A 27,353-nucleotide genomic window follows, 5' to 3' on the forward strand; every position below is an offset into this window, starting at 1 on the left:
TTGCGTAGTCTCTCACTTAAGGTCAAGTTATCAACTTCTGCCGATTTAAGTTTTTGTCTCAAAAGTTCAACTTCAGCTAACAATTGTTCATGACTATCATCATCTTCATTTGTGACAGAATGCTTTTCTTGTTGCTTTTTAGGTCCCATGATTGTCACTTAATTGCCACCACAAATATTAAATAGAAATATATGTCCAAATTTCTGATAAGCACGTGTGTAAGTCCATTTCCGTCGCTGCCATCAGTGTTGAAAAACGTAGGTTCGCGGGTGAGGGTATATACACCATTGATGAAATAACACTTTAATTCCAGTTTTCTATGTTAGTTTATTATGTGATGGATATATAGTCTAAGTGATGGTAATATAGACATCAAAATTATAATTCTCTCATTCCTCTGGTCTAAAGTCACTTATAATTATAACTGTAAAATATTTCATTTCTTGTTTCTATGATCTGTCATTTTCAAAGTCCGAGCCAAAAGTAAAGAATTCCCCTCCCTAGTTCTGACCTAGGTTTATATACAAAAGCAGGTACCCTCCCATATTTGGAGTGTATCATAGTAATGAAAGACAAAGATTACCCCTAATATTTATGAGGATAACCGTTGACTGATGGTACCATCCCAAATACAGCGCCACCTCTAACTCTAACAAACCAGACATGTTTACGATGGTACATGATGACAACATACCCTGATAAAATGATACAAAATGATACACACTCCATTCCCAAGCAATTTATGAGGGTAACTGGTGAATGACATCTCAAGTAGCAGAAGCCAAAGTTTCTCATCAGTAGAATCAATTAATAAATCAGCTTTAATAAGACTGCTAAATTTACAACAATACTATTGTTCATATTAACCTCATTGTTTGACCAGCCTATCAGATATATGGTATGTAGGTAGAATTGAAGGACTTCTCATCTTTGATAAGGTTAAAAGTTAACCCGTTATATACTGCGCCAAGTATAGGCTGCATTTCATTTCGCTGACATTTATTTGATTATTTCTCGAGAATTACTACACATATATATGTGGAAGTTGTCTTGAGTTTGTATTAGTTGATTGTGGGAAGATTGATGTAAATAGTTTCGTGAAATATTTTGAAAAACTTTATTTTGTTGGTAAATTTTTTTAATTTAAATTTTGCTTTTTTTCAGAAACGTTGAAATTTTAATGTTTTCTCTTTACAACAATTTTGACCAATTTTTCACTTTTTTTGCTTTTTATGTAAACACCAATACAAAGACGGAATACTTGTATTGGAAAAATATCCCGGAGGGAAATCTCCCGGCCCGAAAATTCCCCTTCTAACAAAAATTTAAAAAAGTTTGGGGATTTTAAAAATCAGAGGGTTTAAGAGGAGGGAAACATAAAGGTTTAAAAAATATGAGAAAGTCAATATAGGGGGCCATTTGTATAAATTTTCAAAACTGCCCGAAAAAAATCAAATTAAAAGTTTTGACCCTGAAATAAAAAACGTATAAAAAAGTTTTTAAATTTTATGGATAGCCAAAACCCTTGGGAAAATTTAGGCGCAAAATTCCCCCCCCCCCCGGTTTTTAAAAATTTGATTGAAACCTTACAACAGGGAAAAAGTGGGGAAAAATTGTTTTATGCGTTTCAACCCAAACTGTCAAAATAAAACCGTTTCTCTGTGTGATCCCTATATTTCAATGATTTTGATTTTTGGGAGGGCCCCCATGAGACCCTTGGGGGGGGGGTGGGGAAATACCATGGATAAAAACGTGTTTGGGGAACTTAAAACCCCAAAGGAAATTTTAATTAAAAGTGTGGCCCCCGGGGCAGCGGCACCTTTGGGGGGTGTGGCTCCCCTACATAAGGGCTGTATTTACTCTTTGTGTTGTTTTTCAAACTAGTCGTGACAAAAATTTTTAAAAAATTTGGGAAAAACTGGGGTTGTAAAATTTTAGCATTTAATGGATTTTTTTCACGATGGGAGTGATATATAGCCACCCCCAACAAAAAAAAAACGTTTAAAATCTTTGCGTGTTTCTAGAGGAAGGGTTTCCCTTTTCCTAGGCAGGGTTTTCTACAGTTGGGGTAAAAAAAATCTCATTTTTGGGAAAAACATGAAATTTTCCCTCTTGATATTCCATCAGACCGGATGCTGTCGATTTAAAAAATGTACTTCATTTAGTGGTATGCATAACATGTGAAAGGGCCAACCCATGCCCGCGGGCATCATTGACTTTTAAAACCCGGAAAAGGGGCAAGCAAAAATAATAAACATGTGTCAAGGTCATCGATCCAGGTCCTTGTGACAATTCGGGGGAAAATGTCACCCGGATCACCCTTTCATTTATTCAAAAAAGGCCCGTGCCTCAAAACCCCCCCCCGGGACGGGAAACAAGTTTCTTTTTGGAAATTAAAGCTCTATTGACGTAATTTTTTTTCAAAAAAGACTTCAGCCGTCCCCTTTCCCTAAATACGGGTTTTTAGAAAGGGGCGACGTGGGTCAGTGTAAAAAAAAGGTTTTTCCCCCCAAAGGGGGTTTTCCCCTTTTGTAGATTTAAAAAAGCTCCTTTACGCACAAAAAATGTTCTTCGATAGCTGCCGTGGGTTTTCAGACGAACTTCATGAGGGGTAAACACTTTAAAACCCGCTTAGCGGAAAAGGCCTAAATCCCAAAATAACAATCGACCAAACAAAATTTTAGGGACCAATTCTACCTAATAATCCTAAATTCCCGGCGCCAAAAAAGACACTTCTCTGTAAGGGGAAGTTTGTGTGGCCCTGACCACAAAAGTTTGGCCAAGATAAACCAAAAAACTACTGGGAAAACCAAGATGCTTCCCCTCCCTCTAACCCAAACATCAAAAGGGAAATTGCCAGAAGTTTTTTGTACTTTTTTATGAGAAAATAGAGAACGTTAGGATGATATTTTTCGCATACCCAAATGATCTTTATTCATAGACCTTGCATTGTTTGAACCCAAGAAGTGCAAACTGTTTTTATTGATCCTTTTATAAAAAACATCATAAATTTCATAAATGGAATTAGGTTATGTACCTAAAGGTTTAAAAAAGGTAGGGGTAAACCCCCCTTAAAAACCAGGTCTTTGAACCAAACCTTTTTCAAAAATTTTCAAAGGGCCCGTAAACTAACCTTTCCCTTTTTTTCAAAAAACTTTTAAAAAGGGAGTAGATGCGCGTCTTAGCGGGACTTAGTGAAAAAGAGCTACATGAGGGACTGCAGTTTCTTTCAGAAAAATTTTTTTCAAATGATCGGTTTTATAAATACAAATACATCCTCACTCTCTCGATCAAATTTTTGTAAAAACTCCTCGGGCTACTCATTTTTTTTTCTTCCCGGGTTTCGACACGGGTTGATCACCAAACCCCTGTTTTAAAAAAAACGGCTCGAAAAATTTTTGGATTCCAAAAAAACAAAAAAAAAAATTGCATGGGTGTTACCTATCTTTTGTGGGCCTTATCAAAAATGTATGCGTTGGGTGGTGAGTTTATCGACGCCTCGTTTTATGAAAACAGTGTGCCCCCGGATTATGCTTTGGGTTTTTAAGAAATGTTTCTTACACTAAAACCCCGGGGGGCCAATTTCAGGGCGTCATGGACTTTTTTCATTTATTTCTACCTGATGACTCTCAATTTTACCATCTTTTTTAAACCGATAGAGGATGTGGCCCAAAAAAATTTAAACTTTGCGCCGCATTTAGAACGGGCTGGCTGGGAAAATTTTCTCGTGGGAAAAAATTCCAAAATTGAAGTCAATGTGAAAAAAAACTGAGGTAATTCTATTACATCAAAACGTAACTTTCCCAAATAAATTGATACGTTTCTGGGGAAGGTCGGTGATTCTGTGATAAAAAACCCCGAAATTTGTTAGGAATCTTTGGAGCAGTATTTGACCCGCGGTTGGAATGGAAAAACAATCAACTGGATTTCCGGGGTGGATTGCACAAACTTCGCAGAATTTGGGCAACACAGACGGGGATCTTTCCCGTGATGCCACAAAAACCCTTATAAACAACCTGGTTACTTCACGGTTAGACTACTGAAATGCCTTTTAAGTGGTATACCAAACACACACTTAAAAAGTTGCAACATGTCCAGAACACTGCAGCTCGCGTAATCACTAAGAGGGCCCCGTCGAAATAATATAAACCGGTTGTAAAGGCTTCACGGGTTGCCAGTGAAATAAGGGTGCAGTACAAGGTTCTGACCCACACCTTTAAGGCTTTAAACGTCAGTCCCCTGTCTATATTAGGGGATATGCAGAAGTGTATAAAGGGGCCAGGACCCTAAGTAAACAAGACACGCTGTCACTGGTTATGCCAAATCTAAAACCATGATGTTGGCTATCGCAGCTTTTCGTGCACTGCTCCAAAGCTTTGGAACTCCATTCTGTCAATCAGGGAAGCTGACACGCTAGCTGCTTTCAAAGCCTGCTCAAACCCATTTCTTTGTACAATATTTTGCTAACTGCCCGATACTTTTTATGTTTTTATCTTGTTTTAAATTATATTTGTTTTCATTCATGATTTTTGTTAATGTGGAATGCATTATCTTTGTTACATACGTTTTTTGTTTGTATTTTTGCAGTTTATTCTGTAAAGCACTTTTGAACGTGTACAAGTGCATGAAAAGAGTGCTATATAAATGTGGTATAATAATAATATAATAATAAAAGTACAGGACTGAGGTCAAGGTCACTGATACTAAACAGATTTCTGAACATTACACCACATGTTCTGTTTTCAACCATACAATAAAATACACGATTGCCTCACTAAACTGGGCTGGATTTTACTATATATGTGTGATGTAAGGACACTCTGTGGCCATTTAAATCAAAGACCATTGCAGATACAAAGCAATGCAAAAATGTTGATTTCTTTTAGTTTTTGCTTAGTTAGGTACTGTAATATTTGTCATATAAAATTCTGTTGACATTGAAGCTTACACATTAAAATGCTGATCAGGAATCATTAATAGTTTTTGGATATTGCCATTGTAAAGAAACCCATACTTAAGTTTAAGTACATTGATTGAATGTTTCACACATTATAAACAGAAGCCTAATATATAGGTGCGTGTATGATAAAAATATTTCAATGGTTTGTCACTTCATAAAAGCTACTCTCATACCATATTTTACAATACAATAACCCATGTATGTATAGTAGACGCAACTTGACCCCGATGGTTGACCTTTGTATTATAATATATAATGTGGCACAACCTATTATTGAAAAGGAGTGTACGTAAAACGCATCATGTCTTTGCATTCATAAATTTAAAATCGACGTACGTATATAGTGCTATAGATTTACTGCAGTGGTTTAGGCGTTTGAACGAAGAACTTATTTTTGTTAAGTTATATATAGAGTAATAGGTTCGAGCCCTGTGAGGGATTGTTTAAAATTTCTTTTATATCTTTCAGCTTTTTTTTTTGGTTTTCATTCTTTTACTATTTCAATTTATTATATTTTTTGTTTTTATTTTTTGTTATTTTATTCATTTTTTCATATAATATTATTTTATTCAAAGATATTAGTTTAATCATATATGTATAAACATAATATTAAAAACAATTCAGTCTGAATCAAATTCGCTGGCTGTGTCGGTAGCACTTTCATCACTGAGGGGTATAACAAACTGATCAATTTGGTCATCAACCAACAATTCAGTTTAGCGATAGTTCTCCTCGATTGCCAAAATATGAATCACAGCATTTTCCCAATCTGTAATTCCAATATCTGCCAGTGCATTGTGTGTGAGTGTTTGGACATCAGTGAGTTTGAATGTCAAGTTTCTTTGCCCAACCTTTTTCTTCAAATTTGCCCAAATCAGTTCAGTGGGATTGAACTCGCAGTGGTACGGTGGCAGGCGTAGCACTTCATGTCCCCTTTCTTTTATAAGTGAATCAATCCTGTAAACCTTTTCTTTAGGTTTGTACATTTTTACAATATTCAGCAGCTCTGGTCTTGTTAGTTTTTCACCGAAAGGTATATCACGGTTTCTCAGCCACTCTTGAATGTCCGCCTTTCTGGTAGATGATGATGATGGAGTTTTCTCACTCTGTACGGAATGATAGGAGGCATTATCCATAATAATCACACATTTGACTCGCAAATTGGGCAGTAACTTCTCCTTCAACCATTTTTCGAAGTTTGGACCATTCATCTCATGATGATAGTCTTCGGTAGCACAATTTGCTTTAAAAACTAACTCTGCACCGGGTACGAATCCATTCTGACCACCTGCATGGACAACTATCAAGCGTTGTCCTTTGTTGAAAGGTGCTGCAACACCACGTTCTTCAACACTTTGCAAACAATACTTTGCAGTATGAGAAGTGTCTATCCATGTCTCGTCTAAGTAGACCAAGTCGTAGCCGCTATCTCTGTACTGCTTTACCTTCCTTAGATACTCGCATCTAAGACGAGATACGTCTGGCTTTTCCATTAAAACCTTCTTGTTGCTTCCGCATTTCTTCCATCTGTAACCCAAATTTCTCAATATTTTCCTAAGGGACATGATGCTTCCATGGAAGCCAATGTCTGATGCCAGTTCTTTATGAATATTTCCCACCGTTGGAAGCTGCTTCCTCATTACATAAAATTCCCTTATTTTCCTTCTGATAACACCGCAGTCAAAATCGTCAGGGACAATACGATTTGTTTTCACTCTGAAAAATTAAAAAAGTGAATCATGAGAAATAAAGTATTGCAGTTTAAATACCAACTTCTCTAAATCGCACTTTTCACATTACTGGAGAGAACTATAAGTGCAACATAAATGTATTTCAAAAAAACGTATCTAAAATAATGATCAGAATGTCGTAATTATTTATATCAAGAACTTTAAAGTACATGTAATTCAGTTTCTAAAATATACTTCTCAGACGAAGACGCTGCTAATGGGTCTAAATTTTCTTCATTTCGCCCTTCCCCGGAAAATGACTCCTTTCGTATTTTTCTAACGGTTGTCATTCCAACACCTGTAGCCTCTGCTGCCATTTTAGTAAAGGCTCGATTTGAAGCATCTTTTTCAAAATATTTAGTGACATTTGAATGATTTTTCGGGCATCTAAGGAAAAAGCCATTTTCAAATGAAAGTAATGTACGGTGACGCTACTTATATACAAAGTATTGTACATGTCAAGGAAATGTTGAACAAAAACCCCAACCTGCACGAGAAAATGGAAATATAAATTTGTGTAAATATAAATTAGTGTACAGATCAAATGTAAGTATACATACTTTGATACTGCAATGTATATAAACTATTTTCATATAAATATATATGGCTACCCTTTTTTTTCTACAATGTAATAATTGATATGAATAATCAGCCTAAGGTCAACCATCGCGGTCAAGTTGCGTCTACTATACATGTAGCAACATACCGTCTGTTTACACATGTCCTGATTTATACACAATAGAGTGGTCAAGGTTGATATGAAAACGCATGGGTGATTTCAATGATACAGGGTAGACTATAAGTTTTATTACAATTTGATGTTTTTCTGTGCAGTTTAACTGAAAATTATCTTAAACTATTAAATAAAACATATTTTCTGCTAAACTATATATTAAATGTGTTTCAAAATTGTAATTACTTAATCCTAGATCATTACTAAATGAAAAAAGTACTCAATAATATTTTTTAAAAATCAACCCTTGCTAATTTAATCTTGTTATTTTTCTTTTAAAAAGCAAAACTCAAAGAGTTATTCAATGAATGTGTACTGGAGACATATCAAACTACAAGATTTAATTCACTTTTTTGCCCTTGTGCGCCTACTCTTTGAAATATTCATGGTTGAAAATGAGGACCAAATACCATCAAATCGTACGATGTCCTTTAAAGTGCACACTTTTGCATTTGTGCAGCCATGTGTTTCACAGTTGACAACTTCTTAGTGTTATTTAGAATTTTTCAAAGATGGCATAAATGTTTGCCATAATGACACCTCATGAAGTATTTCAGTCACGTTGGTTCAAGTTAAAAGATTTTTGATCAGAGTGGCAGTATTTTCCCTATTTGAAGGATTATCAAGTATTTTGCTATGATAACACAACAGGCAGTCATTTTTGTATAGGACATAACCTTCTTTAGAGCTGTACATTGAGGTATATATTTTGTTGATTTTGTTTACGGAAATATCTTACATCCGAGGCATATACTGATCCTTTCAGACAACATCAGAAAGGACCTTATGAGCGATTTGACGAACTTCCAATAATCTCTTTGTACACTTGCTCTGTTACAAAACCCTATGGGATTTTCTGTTTATATTGAGTTCAAATATGTTTTCGTAGATGAAAAGCTGACATGTCGTGCTAAAGCCAAAGTATTTTCAAATCGTTAAGAAAATGCTGAAAACTGACTCCCCATTAGCAAAAAACAAGCAAATTCGATGAATTCGTATCCCCCGTCGAAAGGGTTTGTGGTGAGGAATGGCAAAAAATATATCCAGCAAAAAGTTAAGGATATTACTAAGAAGCAAATAATTTCATAAGTCAAAATCAATTTATCAGAAAACAAATGTTTAAAGTGTACATAATAAATGTATGTTACGTTGATCATGACTAAAGAAATTATTTTGAATGGAATATGCTTACTGTAATAAGCTTAGCTTTTAAAATTAAATGCAGTTATTTGAAATGTGAGCTTGAAGTTTAACTGGAACGAAATATTGCCTTTGAGTGGTTTGGCACCAAGTGTTGCTGTTTAACATGTACATTTGAACTTAAAAGAGAACACAGTCAAGTAAGATATCTTGAACATGGCTGGGGGCAAGGTTGGTGCAGTTACAACTTCACATGTTGAAGGTTTGAACATTTTAAAAAAAGGAAAAAAAGGAATGGAAGTATATATATATATATATATATATATATATATATATATATATATATATATATATATATATATATATATATATATATATAAATATATGTATATATATATATTTTTGAGTGGGACGAGGAGAGGGGGCGTGTGGGGGGGGGGCGTTAAACGGGTGAGGAAACAAAACTTCACATGTTGATTATAAATATTGATGGAAAATTAAAAATGAAAAAAAAAATGGGGGAGGTGGGGATAGTGATGCATGATTGGTGGTGGGAATGACTGGGTGGAGGAGCGAGGTGGGGGAATGGTACAACTTGCATGTTGATAGATATTCATGGAAGGTTTGAAAAAAATCTAAAAAAAAATTTTGGGGGGGCTGGGGGGGAGTGGGTGGGGGGGGGGTGTGGAAGAGTGAGGGATGTAAGCAAGGCAAGTGGGTGACCAGGTGTGGGTACACATCGTCACATGTTTATAATAAATGTTCATGGAAAAGAATGAAAGAAATTTAATGAAATTCTACCAAATGGTAACTTTGTTATGTACAAACATTACAAAAGAAATCCGAACGAAATTGTGTGTGCACAACCACATTATGATGATCTAAATTCTGTTTACGTTTCATAGTTCTAGGTCAAATATATCAAAAATTATGATGCAGAAATTGCCATATTAATAGTACCCTATATAGTTAACACTAGAAACTTCTAAGGGCCATAACTCTGGTGTTACTAAGGGCAATCTAAGGGCCAAAACCCTGGTGTTACTAAGGGCAATCTGACTGAAACTTAACGGGCCGCATAACCTCATAGTGGTGAACATATGAAGTTTGTTTGAAAAAAATCTAAAATAAGGGGGTGGGGGCGAGGTGGGGGGGGCGGGTGAAGTGGGGAATGGGAGAGGGAAGGGGTGTAACCAAGGCAAGGGGGTGACCAGGTGTGGGTACACAACTTCACATGTTTATAATATGGGCGTGGGGGGAGGGGTGTTATAGTAGCGTGGAGTGTGGTTCGTTTCTTATTTTGGTAATCAATCAATAAACAACATTTTTAAACCCCAGTTTAATTTCAGTTAAATTACAGACAATATATATTTAATGATGTTTCTTTCTCAGAGCTTAAGATCTAACTGCCTGTGAAAAAATGTTTGGGTGTAACTGTATGCATAGAAATACAAGAGTCTCAGCGATAACAAAACAGATAATGTCCAGTCTAAATTAGTTACTTTTGTTATTCTTGTGATTTGTAACGGGGGGAGGGGGAGGGGGGCGAGGAAGCGGGGTTGGGAGATGGAGGGGTGTGACCAAGGCAAGGGGGTGACCAGGTGTGGGTACACAACTTCACATGTTTATAATAAATGTTCATGGAAAAGAATGAAAGGACCATGTATGATAAGGCACAGTTTTAGCCCCCAAATTTTGAAGAAAATGAAATTAAAACTACATCTCAACGATATGAATTATTTGAAAGATAAAGGATTAATCTTGCATTTTATAAAGAAAAAATGCAACAGTTTTGCCTAAAAAGTCATGATACATGGTCTAGTTTCATGCCATCAACACAGATTTTGTACATTTTTAGACATTTTCGTGCACTTTATCACCAAAATACGATACGAGCGCAGTGGAGAACAATTTTAATTTTTGGATATGTTTTGAGGATTGCAAAAACACGAAGAATGATACATGAGAGAAAATTGTTCTAAAGTGCGCTCGTAGTAAATTTTGAACAAATACGGTATTTTCGTCGGAAAATTCTACTCTAAAAATAGCCATGTTGTTGTTGTTGTTTAGTAAATTCCTCCGTTGACTTTTCGGAGCACCCAAGATCTAGCTGTATCTTGGTAGTATGCAGATCGATCCTTCCTGAATCGCGAATTAAATAATCCACTTTAAATCACACACAGATTGTAACTAGATATTTACACCCTAACACTTCCGGGGGGGATATACAAGGGGGATTATCTTTACTTAATGATTAAAAAGTACTTAAGTATTGCATTATGGGTCACTGTCCGAAAGTCCCCTGCACCTTGCCAAGTGGAGCCTTAACAGCAATTCTCTTGATAGCAACTCTACCTTGTCTATACTCTCAGCTGTCAGCTGGAGTTGAAGTCCAGTACTGGGATGTGTACAGTCAAGCATAAGATGGGTAAACCTGTGTCTGTCCTTCAAAGCACATGATATATCAGATTGTATGTCATTTTTTAGACGGACTTTTATTTTTTGACGGATGACCTCTAACGCTGGACATACAGCAATGAAGTGATCCCTGGTCTCAGGTTCTGTATTACACAATTTACAGGTTGGATTCACATTGTACTGGTTGAATGCAGCTCTATTTGCTTGTAAGGTGTATGTACCTGTCATGAGTCTTGCCTTAAGTTCCGCCCTCTTGACATCTTGTAAGTTAGGTCTAACTGAAGTATATACATGATGTGGTTTACCAGCCTGCAGCGAGGATGGATTAATGTACTTGAGGCTAGGTTTTTCCGCAAAGTCTGACCTCCATTGCTCTTCTATTGAAAGCCTAACAGCTTCCTTAAGTAGGTTCTTCCAATCTGATTCATCAGGTGTCTTGTCAAACAATTCATATGCTGTTGGTAATTTATAGAGGAGAAGCAGTCTTCTAATATGTGAAAATATACTTTTGTGGTGAAGTTCTTTAACGGCTAACTGTCTTTCAGCCACTTCATATTCAACTGAACTTGGTGCTTGCAGAATACTGTAGAATAAATTCAGAGTATTTTTGTGTATCTGGGTAGAGACAGGAGACACTCCTAACAAAGCAAGGGCAGCACAGTTTGGGGTTCGATCTGGAAGATGCTGAATTTGTTTCAGTGTCTTGGTTTGGAAGGCGTCTACCTTTTTCACATCTGTTTTGGTGTAGTAAAGAGTCTCGAGACCATACAGCAGCCTCGGTACTATATATACATTCCAAATGTGAGCTTTTACATCCTGTTTAAGGCCGTTTACCCCATGAAAACCTGCTCAAGTAAGGCATATGCTGTTTTCCTCCCTTTGTCAATTTTACTCTTTATATCCACCTGGCCAGTAGACTGTCTAATGATGCCCAGATGTTCAGTTGAGTCTTCTATAGGAATCTCCTCTCCCTCTAAGAGGAAAGCAGTAGCTATTTCATGAATTTTTCGTCTGTTGCTACGGTAGACCACACAGCTGCTTTTTGTTGGGTTTATGTCATAGCGATACTGGTGACTAAAGTCCTCTACGGTCTTTAACATGAGCCTCATTTCTGCTGGGGCATGTGACATAAGGGCATGTAAAGGGACGAAACTCTTGATCTCCTTGAAGAGCTTGGCGTAAAGGTAAATAAAAACATGTTGTGACGTAATGCGGAAGTGATATCGGTTGCTTGAAAAATGGATTTTTGTCAAATTACAGGTAAATTAGACCTTTTGATAGTATTTGCATAGCATTTTAAGAAGTTCTCATTATCATTAACATATAACCATCGATTTATTTCAATGCTGTTAGCGTGTCATACAAAAATTACGTTATTATTACTTGATCAGTCGGCGAAAATCTTGACTTTGGTCAAACTCGTCAAAGATTTTTAGATTCTGTAAAATATTATACTAAATACGCGTTATATGAACCAGATCTAAATATCACGGTACTAACTTGGTTACACAATAGAGGAACTTGTGTAAGGCAGCTATTTAATCAGAATTGGCTATTCCAGACCTTCCAGAACATTCCCCATTGTGTTGTGGAAGAGGGTGTGTGCGTGTGGGGGGTGGGGGTGGGGTAATTTACAGGGAGGTTTCTAGAGGGAAAGAGGGGGTGCATTTTGTTTGTGTAATGTGGAAGCAGTTCTAAAGAAGAGGGAGGGAGCATTTTACAAATAAATTAGAATTGGGGGTCTTTGGAAATTCTTGCATAAAAACTACTTTTTTCACTGGATCTGCCCATGTATTAACGGGAGGAAAATCGTGTGCAAACAAGGCAATACCCGATTTTTATTTTTGAAATGCTTTGCCAGGGATATATGTATGTAGTTTTACGCACATTGATATTTGGCATCTGGGTCTTGTTTCTTTCATAACAACCTCATCTTGTAGCATTATAAATACAATGTAATCCATTAATCAGGTCGGATATCCGGGCACTTCAGCGTATCGCGTTGCGTAGCAACAAGCGGAGGTGACAGCAAACGCTAAATTGTAATTGAAAAGCGTTTAATGTTTCACTAGTGCTGGTTGTTTTTCTTTGCTTAAAGTAAAATTTTGGGGAATATTAATAAGTCAGTGAATTTATAATGTAGCATGATGTTCCAGAAATCACTCCCGAGAAAGAAATCTTTCTTTTTTAGGTTTCAGACGTGATATTCATCATTGATCCGTGTAAGCTGCAAGGTCTCATATTTGTGACGGACTGGATGAAAATTATAATTTAAAAAATCGGAGGTCTTTTAAAAATAAATAAAACAGAAAATCTAGCTCATCTAATTAGGTTTCTCCATTCGTTTTTCTTTTCTTGTTCTATTTTGTAGCCTGCCATTAAAATAGTTCTGATAGCCAGATAGCTTATACTGTGTGTCAAAAGTGATTCAGTCACGCCAAATTTAATTAAATCAACACCTCTTACCTAAATTCTGATTCGTATGAGATTTAATGAGAGGTGTCATAATTTAAAGCTTAATAGTACATTATGCGTAAATATTGGAGAAGGGATTTTTTTTCTCCCTCGAAGCGTATCAGGATCACAATAGAAGATCTTTAACTGCATTTATAACGCAAATGTTTGTTTTTTTTATATGTTACAATTGTTTTAAATGTAATATGACATCTAGAGCTACTGTGTTACACGTGGAGATAAAATGATATATATAATAACTGCATGCTAGTTTCTTTTCTACGAAAAGCCAGGACGTAGGCCTATCAATAAATTGATGACTTCCGTTTACGAAAATACTGAAAAATACTGATCTCTGTTTTGTATTAAATTGTCAGTTATTTAAAACTGTGAACGATAATTTGCACGCTTTGTCTAGAATATTTTTAGTCATATGTTGTAGTTTTCAATATCCATATTTTTTGGTAATTGTTAGACTGTCACAATTGACTGATTGCACATACCACAAAATTAAAGCATTCATTCCAGTCATAAGTCATAAATCACTATGGAAACCAATCAGTATGTGGTATATTAATGAAAATCAGTTTTGACCAGTTCCTAATGACTATCACTAATTAATTGTTTTCCTGTTTGTTTTATCCCTCTGATGTACCCCTTCGGGGCCTTATGGTAATTTCCTGTCTTATCCGTTTGATGTATGCCTTCAGGGTCTTATGATATTTGGAAGATGCACATTATTGTTATTTGCGTGTCAGTTGACAAAGGGATTAATAGAGCTACTACATAAAAAAACCTTAATCAATACACATGCCCGAGCATATAGTTCATTTGAAATTTTAAAATCAATTCACCAAACTAATGTTTGGCTGGAAGGACATTTGAACTTCAAAAAAGAAATAAATAAGTAAAAAAATTAAAAAAAACAACAACAAAAAAAAAAAAAATGAATGCAATAAGATTACATATAGAATAAAGAATAAGTTTTCAACTTTATTTAAATGACTTTCATACTTAATTATAGCATTTTACATAAACTAAATAAAACATATCGCACAAAGTACATTTCAGAAAATGGCAACAATATAATTATTTCAGAGCATTAAAACATTTACAAAATCAGCTTATTTTAAAAAGACATAAAAAAATCAGAAAATTAATTTACTTATTTATTTGATCTGTTCTTTCTTGAGAAAATAAACAAAAATTCTTTTTCAAGACACTTGAAATATTCTCTGAAAGATGAAAGAAACAACTGCTACGATTTTAAGGAAAGAAGTTGAATAAAAAATGTTATGTTCTCAGATATTTAGTTTATTTTAATATGTATATATGCAAACTGAGAAAATGCTGAATAAGCTTAGGAACTTGTGTTAATTATAATTGATCCGTAGCGCCGAAGAGTTGACAATACGTCTGTCACTTTTTCCAGACCGTTTTAAAATGCCACAAAATCAATTATCACAAAAACCCTACATTTTCTTTTTTTTTGAAAATATATAGATTGTACCATAGCGTAAGGACTGCAGATAATAAAAAAGATGACTCTTGGTTTGTTTTATTTGAAAATAAAGACATTACAACCCACACCGCTAGTTAATTCGCTACGAATTGCGAGGTCCTGCTTTCACCTCCAAGGTAATTTGCATAATCGATTGCTCCGGATGTGACGTCATGCCGACCTGATCAATAGTATGTTTAGCTGTATCTGTTTCCAACCCCAAACGTACTACCCCCATCAATGTACGCACTAGCTTCTCTTAGAGTACACTCCCTTTACAAAGCGTCTGTTCAGTTATTGTAAATAACTGTGAATAAATAAGTATCGCGTGTAACTTGTGCTGTTGTTCGTTTTTAAGTATTATATTTATGATTTTGGTAAGTATCAGTCGGTATGTTTTTTATCTAATTTCTCCAAGAATTTATATAAACAGCTTGGAAACTTGACACTACGTTCGTACTTATCCGTACTCCAACTTCCAACTGCGTGTCCGTACTCGATGTAACTCGAATGCAAAGTTATTATTCTTGAAATTGTGATCGAGTCCACCAAATTGTGAAATGATATGAACAATTATTGGTAATTTTATGTTTGTAATAATGAGAGATAAAAATATCGCTTAAAAACCTTCAGGATGTGCTTTTGATAGTGTTGTTTATTTCCGGGCCCTGGATACGGATATTTAAAACATGTTTACCGTTTCCAAGAACAACTGGAATGGTAAATAAAAAATGTACTGGAATCGTCAAGTCATCACGTATGAAAACAATACATAAATCGTCGTGAAATATATTTTTATGCAAGAATAGCGACAATACACGTTTGTTTTGTGTATTAACGTCTGCAGAAGCCCTTGGGATATGTTTGTGACCTCGACCTTCGGTCTCGGTCACAAACAATCCCGCGGGCTTCTGCAGATGTTAATACACAAAAAAACATGTATTATCCCTACATTGGAATTACCCAGTAGGGGTATTGTCGGGGAAGTGGGTGGGGGGGGGGAGTATTTTGAGTTAACTGGGTTGTAGAAGGGTAGGAAAATATGTTTTCGAGAGGACGGGTTCTTTTTTCTAAAGAACTACTTCCGGGGGTGGGGTGGGGGTATTTGAATTTCTGAAATGGTCTGTTTATTCAAGGTTTATCTTCGAGTCCCAGCCAAGATTGGTTGCACATTCTTCTCAGACCTTGTTTTAATGTTGGAAGTGTCTAGCCGTCCAGTAACTGGATACCTAGCCTGCATTCTAGTTGTCTGGTCAGCTATAAAATACTCGGGGGATTTTCTAGTCGTCCGGTAATAGATTTCCTAATGAATAAGTAATAATACCTGTCATTTACTAAAGATATCAATACTTATCTTCAAAAAAAATAATGTGTGCATACATACTAAAGATTTAGTTTTAATTGTCTCGAATAAATCAATGCATTATTCATGTAATGCCGAAATCAATGATGGCAGTGTCGTCACTCATTATTAAAATCTGTTCATCTGGTGGCGGGAAAAATAATGCTTTGTGGGATCAGAATTTTTAAATTTTAACAACCTTTTCACTGGATTTTCAAAAATAGAACAGTTTTAAAATACTTACACTATCAGGTTTCATATTTTAGTATATCAAAACTTTTAGAAAAACAGCAGTTAAGCATTCCTAATTAACCCATTTTATTTCGAAATAAAAGTCAAAATTAATGAACTGCTTTCCATTCATCAATTTATTTTATAAATTTGTGTTTTAAGAATTAAAGTTTAGGCCGTTAGAATAACATCACTTTTTACAAAATAACATGGACGTTTGGCGATCAATGATGTGTAACCAGGCTATTAGATCAGCCAAATTCTTTCATAAAATTTTATGAAAGAATTTGGCTGATTTATCATTTACAAAATTAGAATATCAACGGATTTGTATACAAACACGCTCTCATTCGTTAATATCGACTTCTAGTCGATGAAAATACTTTGGTTTGTTTAAGAAATAATATATCTCATCCAGTGATTTGTTGTTGAATAAATCATTGTTTGGAGTAAAGTTGTGAAGGAATTATATCACGAGGGTACAGCCCGAGTGATATAAAAATACGCGTCTTAACGACAAACAATGATTTATTCAAGAGCAAATCACTAAATGAGATATATATTATTTCGATTCTAACACGTTACCAAGGATTTTTACCTACATCCTTGATGACATTCATTAAGTATTTGCCCATTTTCAATCGGTTTCTTTTCCAGCGCGCTGCTAGCCGTTTGATGCCATGACGTAATAATTGTGACGTCAGAACAGTGATTTGTTGTATAATAATTCACTGTTTTCTGTTTTCTGCCTTCTGTGTTTAATAGGAAAATAAATCGGATCGTGCTCGAATTTCACACAATATTTTGTTTACACAGAAAATAACAGTTGAAACTATATATATAAAATCATTACTTATTCAGGCTAGAAAATACCCTGAGGTCAGGATTTGCTAGTCGTCCGGTACCCGGCTAGCAGGCTAGAAGTCCAATTACCAGACGGCTGGACACTTACTTTAATGTTTGTAACAGTATACATTTTATAGCACACAAACGTGACTGTGTCGTAATCGCTTGTACAGTTTTTCGACAGGACATTATTAAGTAAACCATGTCATGTTAGAATATGGAAATGTCTAGATGTCTTGTAACCAATGCCTAGCCAGAGTTCTAGCTGTGAGGTAACCAGATGTATCTAGCACATCCTTAAGTGTTTTCTTTTCATCATCTGGTTACGTCATGTGATTGATATTTTATGTTAGGAAAACAGCTTTTTATGAAATTGTAATTGTCATTGTTTAAAAGGGTTCCAGTTATGTTTTTGTTGTTGTTTTACTAATTTTGTCCAATATAAGATTGAATGATACATTTTGTAATGTAACGATTAAGAGTTAATTGTGTTCGAAGATTTGATTCACAGAAAATAATTAGAATTTTGATAAGATGCACTTTAAGCATGCTTATGACGTGAGCACAAAAGTACAAATTTGTTTTTTTTTTATATATAAAATGCCATTAGATATGATCCGTGGCAAAATACGAGCCATGCCATGAGAAAACCAACATAGTGGCAGTGTGGCTTTGCGACCAGCTTATGTGCAGTCTGGTCAGGATCCATGCTGTTCGCTAACGGTTTCTCTAATTGCAATAGGCTTTGAAAGCGAACAGTATGGATCCTGACCAGACTGCACAGATGCGCAGGCTGGTCTGGATCCATGCTGGTTACAAATGCACTATGTTGGTTTTCTCGTGGCGTGGCTCATATTATTATTTCGTTACACTTTCACAATACTTTAATAGATAAGTATAAATTTCTTTTTCAGTGAACAAGTTATTGTGAGATAGTCTGATTACTTTGGAGCTGCCAGATTGTGTATGAAATCCTAAACAAAGTATTTCAACAACTTTTTCATGAACCACAGAAACTTCACCTTACCAAATTGTGTGAGTGTATACATTTGCTAGAAATATTTTTATGAATTTGTTGTTTGGATAATCCATAAAACCCAGTTTCAGAATACTATACAGGTTAAAGATCACGACTTAAAATCTTTCATTGTTTCATGACATATATCTATAAACATTTAAGCATTTTATATGTATCTTTAGGTAACGTCTCTTCTTCCTGTGTACACATGCTTTTCAAGAAAGTTCCACAGTCATTAATTTACAACAATAAATAAAAAATGTAGAAAGAAAACAGGGAGTTGAATAGTTCCTATTTGAAATGCTGGTCAGTAGTGGTCTGCTACCTTAAAATTTAATGCCTACTCTCAGTTTCGTTATGAAAACTTGTCGAAGACATGAAAACCATCACATTCCTTGTAGAATACATTCCAGCAGTCGGGGACGTAGCTTCCCACAAATCGGTGAGTAGGTACATATTTCCTAGGGAGAGTTCAGTGTAATATCTTCTCGGAAGTTACAGAAAGAATGCATAGTATTATGTTTTCAAACTTATTCTTGATATAAATATTTCTTTTTCAGAGGACCAGACATTGTGAGAAAGTTTGATTGCATTCACTGCCAGAGCTAAAGCTAGAAAAGAAACTAAACAACTTCTTCTCATGATCTGCTTAATTGATCTTCACATTGAATTGTGTGAGTTATGAATTTTGTTTCAAAGGGTATCATAAATTCTCTTTCTGATTAATCCGCAAGAACCGGTTGAAAACTTAAATATTGAACATTCCTTTAACATTATAGGTCATTTGATCATATAGCTCTTTTTTCATTTACAAGTTAATGAAGCTTACATTAAAAATGATTGTGTCACATGGCGGAGATATACTGTTTCTGCCTTTGCCGTCTGTCTTTCCGTCCGTCTATCCTGATTAAGCTTGGCCGGCTTTCTTAGGTCAAACTGCTGGCTGGATTTCGAAGAAACTTCACAGGAGTGAATCAGTGATCAAAACCAAGCCTAGTTTTGCATATGGCGAACACGTTCCGCCTCGCTGCATAAAACGGCTGACGGAGCTTAAGGTATACATAGGGGGGAGACATATGTTTTTGTGACAAAAGCACCTTGTAGTTATTCTAACAGATTTCAGCCGAAGGGAGCAAATTTATTTAATAACCTGTTACATAAAAAAGGTGAAAAATTGAAAAGTTACTTAAATACCTTGAAATTTAAAAGCAGTTTACTGAGCTGTATATTCATTTCTCAGAAAAAAACATGCATATTAACTTTTTGTTTTCAGCAACCTGTATGCTACATTGTATAATGACGTTGAGCAAATAAAGATACTGCAGTCAGCGTTACAACCTTCATTAAACAGTAAGATTTTTATGACAATATTTTAAATTACTTTACATATATTTTTGTCAAGCACAAATGGCTGTGCTGTGTATGTGTGTCCGTCCGTCTGTCTAGATTTGAATCTCTCGGCCATAACTTTGACATGCATGAAGTAATCATGTTTATATTTTGCATGAATGTTAATCTCAATAAGACAGAGCGCATTTGCAAACCCAAGGTTCCTATCTCAAAGGTCAAGGTCACAGAGGTCAAAGGGTGGGCCCGACATGTTTCCTGTGGGCCTCTAGTTAAGGGGGGTTATTGCACTTCAAATCTAAGTTATCCATGCAGAGTTCTGGTTTCCATTGCAGCCAAAAAGGAAAAAAATACTTTAAAAATTTTCATCACAGAAACTACCAGTCTGATTTTGAATTCTTTATCTCTACAGCTTTGATATTCGGCATGTGATATAAGGGTTTGACTGTCTACCATAATTCTCCAGATTATTGCCTTAAGGCCAAAAAGGCCATACCCATGTTAAGGCATGAACAGAATATAATGAAAGCCGGGAACATGTTTTGACAGGTCAAATAAATTGTACAATATAGGCTAACATAGAAGAAGCCCAAATCTGTACTGGTACCATTACACAAACACACTTGAAGCTTTGAACACAGGTGAGCACTTTAGGGTCAATGACACTCTTGTTTTCTGAATATTATTTTTGCTACTACTGAATGATATATATATACACTTCAATGGTACCAGTGTAAGGTGGTGCAGAGTAAAAAAAAATATACTTAAACTTTTTCTTGTATAATTTTTTCTTCTGCAATTAGCTGTTTTAATTAAACAACTATTTAAATGATAATGTGCACTTCAGTTTATGTTTTCACTCTTTATTTCAGGAATGAATTGGTGTTACAGAAATGGATAACATATGGAGACAAACACTTTCAGGCTACAGAAACTACACTATGAGACTATGAGAATGGCTTATTTCCATGATGGAACTCATACCACAAAGAAAGAACTCGCTTTATCTTGTTTCTTATAACTAGTCCTCAAAGACATACCCAAGTAAACTACAACAGGAATGAAAGCAAACAAAGTTGATTCAGGATTTAGAATTGAATGTTTTTGTGTCAACAGTGTGTGAAACTGCGGAAATAGGATTTTATTTCAAGGATTTGATTTAGTATGTCAAGGAGTGATTTGTTTTTAATTCATCACACAAATTATTGACAATGCTCTAAAATATAAATATGATGTGTAAATACAGACTTTCATACCTAACTAAAATAATGTTGAACTCAACAGAATAAACAAACTACCATCTGTTGTATAATATATTAGTTGATTTATCAAACTTTGTCAGTTTTGTTACATTACTTATCATTGATAGAATCTATTATCTAATAACTCTTTACAGTGTGTCAAGTACTCATCATTATAAGCTATTTTGAAATAATTACAGGACTGATATTTTACTGGTATTAGTTAAATGTGTTGTTATTAGACCCCTTACATTTGAAAGTGAGTTTTCTTTATACATACAGGATTCTGCTATTCCGTCTGTCGGCTAGTCCAGTCTGTCAGATCTTTGTCCAGAAATTACATTTGAAATAAAATATAGCATCATTTTCAGTTATTCTTGCAAAGAAAACTTTTAACAAGGTGATGGACTGCTTGCACCATTTCAACTACTCTTTTTCCAAAAACATGGTGACATTTGAAGGTCCAAAGAGTGCAATTCATTGAGGACTGTACATAATTCTTTTCTTTCTGGATTGATACTCTATTATCGGTATTATTCAGCCAACTTGTTGCATGCAAGATGCAGTGATTCAAAGGTCAATGTTACACGGAAACATTTAAGTTTGTTAGCTCAGATATACGAAGTATGGAGAGCTGTCCTACTTGGCCTCGGCGTCTTTCTGCGTCACCTTGGTTAAAGTTTTGATGAACTTTCTCTTTATCTCAGTAATTACTCGAAGACTTTGTTTCAAACTTAAAATAGTTATTCGTCATCTTTACCCATATCATATGACACAAGGATCATAACTCCGTCACCAATATTTCATGAATTATCTCCCCTTTTACTTAGAATTTCAGTTTGAAGTTTTGATGCACTTTCATTCTGTCTCACTTATTAATCCCCCGCCACAAGTGGTGCGGGGTGGGTGTTATAGGAATGGTCTCCGTCTGTCCTTCCGTAACACTTTTGTGTCCACTCCATATCTCCTAAACCCCTTGAAGGATTTTCATGAGACTTGGGTCAAATTATCACCTCATCTAGACGATGTGCAGAACTCACGAGTCTGCCTTGTCAACTCAAGGTCAAAAGTTTGAGCCTTCCATTTTGTGTCCGTTCTATATCTCCTAAAACCCTTGAAGGAATTCTATAAAACTTGGGTCAAATGATCACCTCATCAAGACGATGTGCCGAACTCACGAGTCTGCCTTGTCAGCTCAAGGTCAAGGTCACAATTCAAGGTCAAAGGTTTGAGCCTTCCATTTTGTGTCCGCTCTATATCTCCTAAAGCCCTTGAAGGAATTCTATAAAACTTGGGTCAAATGATCACCTCATCAAGACAATGTGCAGAACTTATGAGTCAGCCATGCCGACTCAAGGTCAAGGTCACAACTGAGGGTCAAAGGTTTGAGCCTGTTCACTCTGTATCTCCTAAACCCCTTGAAGGATTTTCATCAAACTTGGGTCAAATGATCACCTCATCAAGACGTTGTGCAGAATTCATGAGTCAGCCATGTCCGTTCAAGGTCAAGGTCACTGCTTAAGGTCAAAGGTTTACCCTTTCACTAACCATAGCAGTGGCGGCGGATTTAGCTGTCTTTCAGACTGCCTTGTTTCTAAATGGATTTGATTCAAACTTAAAAAAGTTGTTTCACATCATCACCCACATGATATGACTCAAGGTTCATAATTCTAGCAGCAATATTTCATGAATTATGTTTCCCTTTTACTTAGAATTTAAGGTTCATTTCGATGCATTTTCACTATATCTCTGTTATTACAAAGAGGTTTTGATTCAAACTTAAAATAGTTGTTCCATAACAGCACTCACTTCATATGATACTAGGACCATAACTCTTGCACCAGGATTTCATAAATTATCTGCCTTTTTTACTTAGACACTCAGGTTAATGTTTGGTGCATTTCACTCTATTGCACTTATTATTAAATAGATTTGATTCAAACTTAATGTAGTTGTTTCACATCATCACCCACATCATATGACACAAGGTACATGACTTTTGCACCAGTATTTCATGAATTTTGGCTCTTTCTTAGCTCACCTTAGCCAAAGGCTCTTGGTGAACTTTTGTGATCGCTCATTGTCTGTCATCCGTTTTCAGTGGTCCGTCCGTCAACAGTTTCAAGTATCAAGTCAAAGCTTTAATAGTAATAGAGATTTATCAAAAACTTGAACCAAAACTTGTAAGTAAAAAGGGGCATAATTCTGTCAAAATTCAAATCAGATCAGAGTAATGGGGATTGTTTTTCCTGGTTTAGACTTTAATTGTAAATAAGTATTTAAAGTTTCAACTCAAAAGCTTTGATAGTAACAGAGATATTTGTCTTAATCAAAAAAATTAACCAACGGTGATGCCGACGCCGGGAAGAGTGCAATAGCTCTACTTTTTCTTCGGAAAGTCGAGCTAAAAACCACCCCGTCAAGTTTTTAAAAAAAATTATGTTGTCGCTATCATATGTTATCCTCTACACCATACCTGTCCATATTTATTTAGTGGAAACTTTTATAACCATCTTCTCAGAACAGACATGCCCTATTTCAAAATAATTTGACAAATATTTTCCTTGCATGGCCATCTACCAAAATTGTTCAAGCATGCAGTGTAATTCAGGTGAGCAATCTGGGATCTTTATAGTCCTCTTGTTTATATTTTAACACCACAGACTCCATATGACACCAACACATTTGTTTTACTATAGTTAACCTATAGACTTTCTTTTTTTTTTAATATCTCAAACCAAACTTGAGTAATTGAGGAGAAATAATGGATGCCTTGTTAAAAAATGCATATGAAATCAATCTGTAACCATGGTAACAAGTCATTAGATTTGTAACCATGACAATTTCTAAACTTACAAAATAAGATAAAATAGATATAAAACAATTAACATTTCATGATGTGTCTTTATGGTGGAAATTTGAAAAAATATGCATTTTAGTTAATTTTTACCTTAATTTCCAGTTGTTTTGAGTGAAGAAGAGTTATCTCCCTTGATATTTCTTTTCTTATCCAAGTATTATAATGGATATTAAATGTCAAAATAAATTTCACACTATATTAGCAATGAATGATCAAGTAAATTTCTAATTTAAGTTAAGTAATAACTTCAATATGACACTTTTTTAAAGCATACCCCCTTATAAAGCAAATATTCACACACTTGGACGCATGTATATATAAATCAGTATTTTTCAAAAAATACTGACTTTATTTAGATATTTGGCAACTAAATAAAGAAAATAGACATATTTTATAGTCTAATGATGCATTTAAAAACAAAATTGAATTGGGGGCCCAAAACACCCCTTATCATACATGGTGAAATTCTACCAAATGGTAAGTTTGTTATGTACAAATATGTGGATTTTTATAAAATTAAAGGGCAACAACTCTGAAGTTACAAAAGAAATCCGAACGAAATTGTGTGTGTACAACCACATTATGGTGATCTAAATTCTGTTTAAGTTTCATAGTTCTAGGTCAAATATATCAAAAGTTATGATGCAGAAATTGCCATATTTATAGTACCCTATATAGTTAACACTAGAAAGTTCTAAGGGCCATAACTCTGGTGCTACTTTGGCAATCTGACTGAAACTTAACGGGCCGCATAACCTCATAGTGGTGTACATGTATATGAAGTTTTATTTAAATATTCCCAACCACTTCCCTGATATGGCTCCGGACGGACGGACGGACAGACGGACGGACGGACAACGCCAAAACTATATCCCTCCGACTTTCGTCGGGGGATAAAAAGTCCTTGCGCATAAATTTTGACAGGGTGACCCCTGCACGTGACCCCTGACTATCGTCCAATGCAAAAGCGACTTTCGTTTTCAAGTTTAGCCTGTCTACTTTCATTTTCTTTACTTCCGGAAAGAGCTGAAGATCGAGTTATATCATTTTCTGTGTTGTCAAAAACATACCTATGCCTGGCGAGATTGCATGAAAATGTTCCCAGTGTCTTAAGTTTATGTAGTACTGCAAACTTGTATAAATTGTATACAATTCTTTAACTTAGGACTTTATTTCCATATTGGAAATCCCACAGCATGTCTTTCAGTGCTAAAGCACCTAAAAATTACACCCATAATTGATATAATGGTTATGAATACTGTGGAATCATTTAATTTTGCTGCAGTGTTCTGTGGAGGATCAAAAAAGATGGGGACACATGTTCGCTTTGTAAGAAAAATGTGGGGACATTTTAATATTAATCTTGAGGACGTTTACTTTTGGAGTGTGTAACATTGAAATAAATCACGGATGTTACTAAACTGTCCAGAAACTTGTTTCACTTTTCTTTTTGGTTTTAGCTAATTTTCTGATCCCTTTAAGGTTTGGCATTTGGGCACACTTTCGGTTTTGGAGACTAGATATGGAACAGTTGTCAGATTTTGAGCTGTTGTTGAACACACTTTCAATTTCATGTGCTGAGGCAATAGATTGACATTCAGTTATTGGGTGTTTTAGCATACTAGCAGCTTTTCAGGGGAGCAAGACGAAGTAATAAATTGATCATTATTAGGTTGAATGTTATTGTTGCTTGCAGCTTTAAATTGTTCCATGTTTCCTTTCTGGTGGATCAAAATTTGACATTTACAACTGGCATTTTGCAGGAAAACACTCTTCTATTCAGAGGCAGAAATTAACAATTTTGACTTAGATCTATAATTTTTCCGCAGCATTTTCTTATGCGACTATTGTTGCTCCTAGTCTTATTTTAGTATGACAAATTTTGTTGTTTTTTACATTTTTACATTCCCGCAATATAGCTGCATCCGCAGAGCATTGCGTGGGCACGAAACTTCGCAGTTTGGGGAAACGACCCTTTCTTTGGAATATGAATATGTGGATTTCAATTTTTTAATATAAAATGAACGGAAGTTTCACTTGTTTATTGGGGTTAATTTGATGGATTTACATAACCACAAAATTTATGAGAAGTTAGTTCCCAACGAATAAAACGATTTCACAGTAATGTCTGTTTATACAAGGTGTTTCCGTGTTCTACTGAGAAAAGTTGTTTGGCATTGAAATATTAACACTAACTGTTACTAATAGATTTTTCTTTTCTTTTTCAGAGGTGCATGAGGTTATGCCTCCAAGGTAATAACTGTTGCATTCTTAACATTGTTTTTCTAATAAGTGATTGGTGTTTCTTAAAATTAAATGATAATTATAAGAGAAATAATAATAATAATATTTCTTCAGTTATATCTTTAGAAAGAATTTGATTGATATTTTGTAAATGTTGAATTATTACAGAGAAATCATAGTTGATAGTGTCCAAAAATGATGCTGATGCCGATGGTATTTGGCAAAAGAGCTCCACAAAGTATTAGTTTAAATTGTTTCAAGTGTCACCGATGTGGCTTTTTGTGTATCGGCCTATGCCATAGTACTTATTATTGTGGTGTTGATATATACATGTATACTATGCCGTTTATCATAGATGGGTCGTAGGTTCTCAACGCAAGGTAGAGAAACAACAGGATCTGTAAAATATATATTAATAATATATTTTAATAGATAATTAACAGCTGCGCTGATCGATAGATGTACAGACATCAATCATAAACATGGTCATGATGAACATATTTATCAAATGCAATGTAAACATACATGTATAATAATGACAACTATGACAATGACTGAACCGACGGACGACATTACAAAACATCTTAGAAGCATGGTATAATCAGCACTAAGTTACATAAAAAGTATATGAACATTTAGAACAAAGTATAAGGAATAACATGACATAATTATTACCTGTAAAATATATGTTAATAATATATTTTAATAGATAATTAACAGCTGCGCTGATCGATAGATGTACAGACATCAATCATAAACATGGTCATGGTTGATATCGATGCATCGATTGGTCAGTACAGTAAAATAATTAGAATAACAATAGAATAGTGATAGGAGTGCAAAGGTTACAAAGATATGGTAAGTATACTACGAACCAAGGTGTAACGTTCCCTATCGTACTACAATTATCTACACTACATACTACGGACAGTATGAAAGGGTTAAGATTGTCGGATGATATATAACTACAAGAATGAACCAGATTAATAGCGTTTTATTATTTATTAGTATAGTCTAATAAATCGACCTGTGACACAAGCGTGTACGTACGTATTATAACATGTACATCTATTTTTAAGGGGACGCATACTTTGAAATTAGAAAAAAGTGGGTGGGGTATTATAAAATTTACCTGCAAAAAAGCACAAGGTTTTGGTAAATGAAATGAATACTGTTTCAACTGTTATAAGTACACAAAGGATTGCTGACTAAAATAAAAATGAGAAAAACTGAAACAAGAAAGTTATTGTTGAATTACATAAGACTTCTTGTGTACATTCAAAGTCAA

General features: G+C 35.0%; 1 protein-coding gene and 1 long non-coding RNA gene across 2 annotated transcripts; one reads left to right on the plus strand and one right to left on the minus strand.

The window, feature by feature from the left end:
* Positions 1 to 5,676: 5,676 nt before the first annotated feature.
* On the minus strand, positions 5,677 to 7,007 carry LOC123545244 (uncharacterized). The gene is made up of 2 exons (XM_045331593.1): positions 6,886 to 7,007; positions 5,677 to 6,676 (listed from the first exon to the last, which is right to left on the minus strand). Exons 1-2 carry the CDS (start codon positions 7,005 to 7,007, stop codon positions 5,677 to 5,679), a joined length of 1,122 nt encoding a protein of 373 aa, XP_045187528.1.
* Positions 7,008 to 12,107: 5,100 nt separating this feature from the next.
* Positions 12,108 to 20,839, plus strand: LOC123526526 (uncharacterized). The gene is made up of 5 exons (XR_008366713.1): positions 12,108 to 12,241; positions 18,270 to 18,390; positions 18,934 to 19,047; positions 19,647 to 19,723; positions 20,593 to 20,839. It is a non-coding gene; the product is annotated as an uncharacterized LOC123526526 (long non-coding RNA).
* Positions 20,840 to 27,353: the final 6,514 nt, after the last annotated feature.

This window comes from Mercenaria mercenaria, chromosome 1, assembly GCF_021730395.1.
Source record: "Mercenaria mercenaria strain notata chromosome 1, MADL_Memer_1, whole genome shotgun sequence".
Classification (NCBI taxonomy): domain Eukaryota; kingdom Metazoa; phylum Mollusca; class Bivalvia; order Venerida; family Veneridae; genus Mercenaria; species Mercenaria mercenaria.

Bases quoted from the DNA above. Each gene is read 5' to 3' on its own strand.
- LOC123545244 (XM_045331593.1), bottom strand. From the start codon at position 7,007: ATGGCAGCAGAGGCTACAGGTGTTGGAATGACAACCGTTAGAAAAATA. The intron at 6,677-6,885 runs GTATATTTTAGA...TTAATTTTTCAG, and splicing joins GCAGCGTCTTCGTCTGAGAA to AGTGAAAACAAATCGTATTG.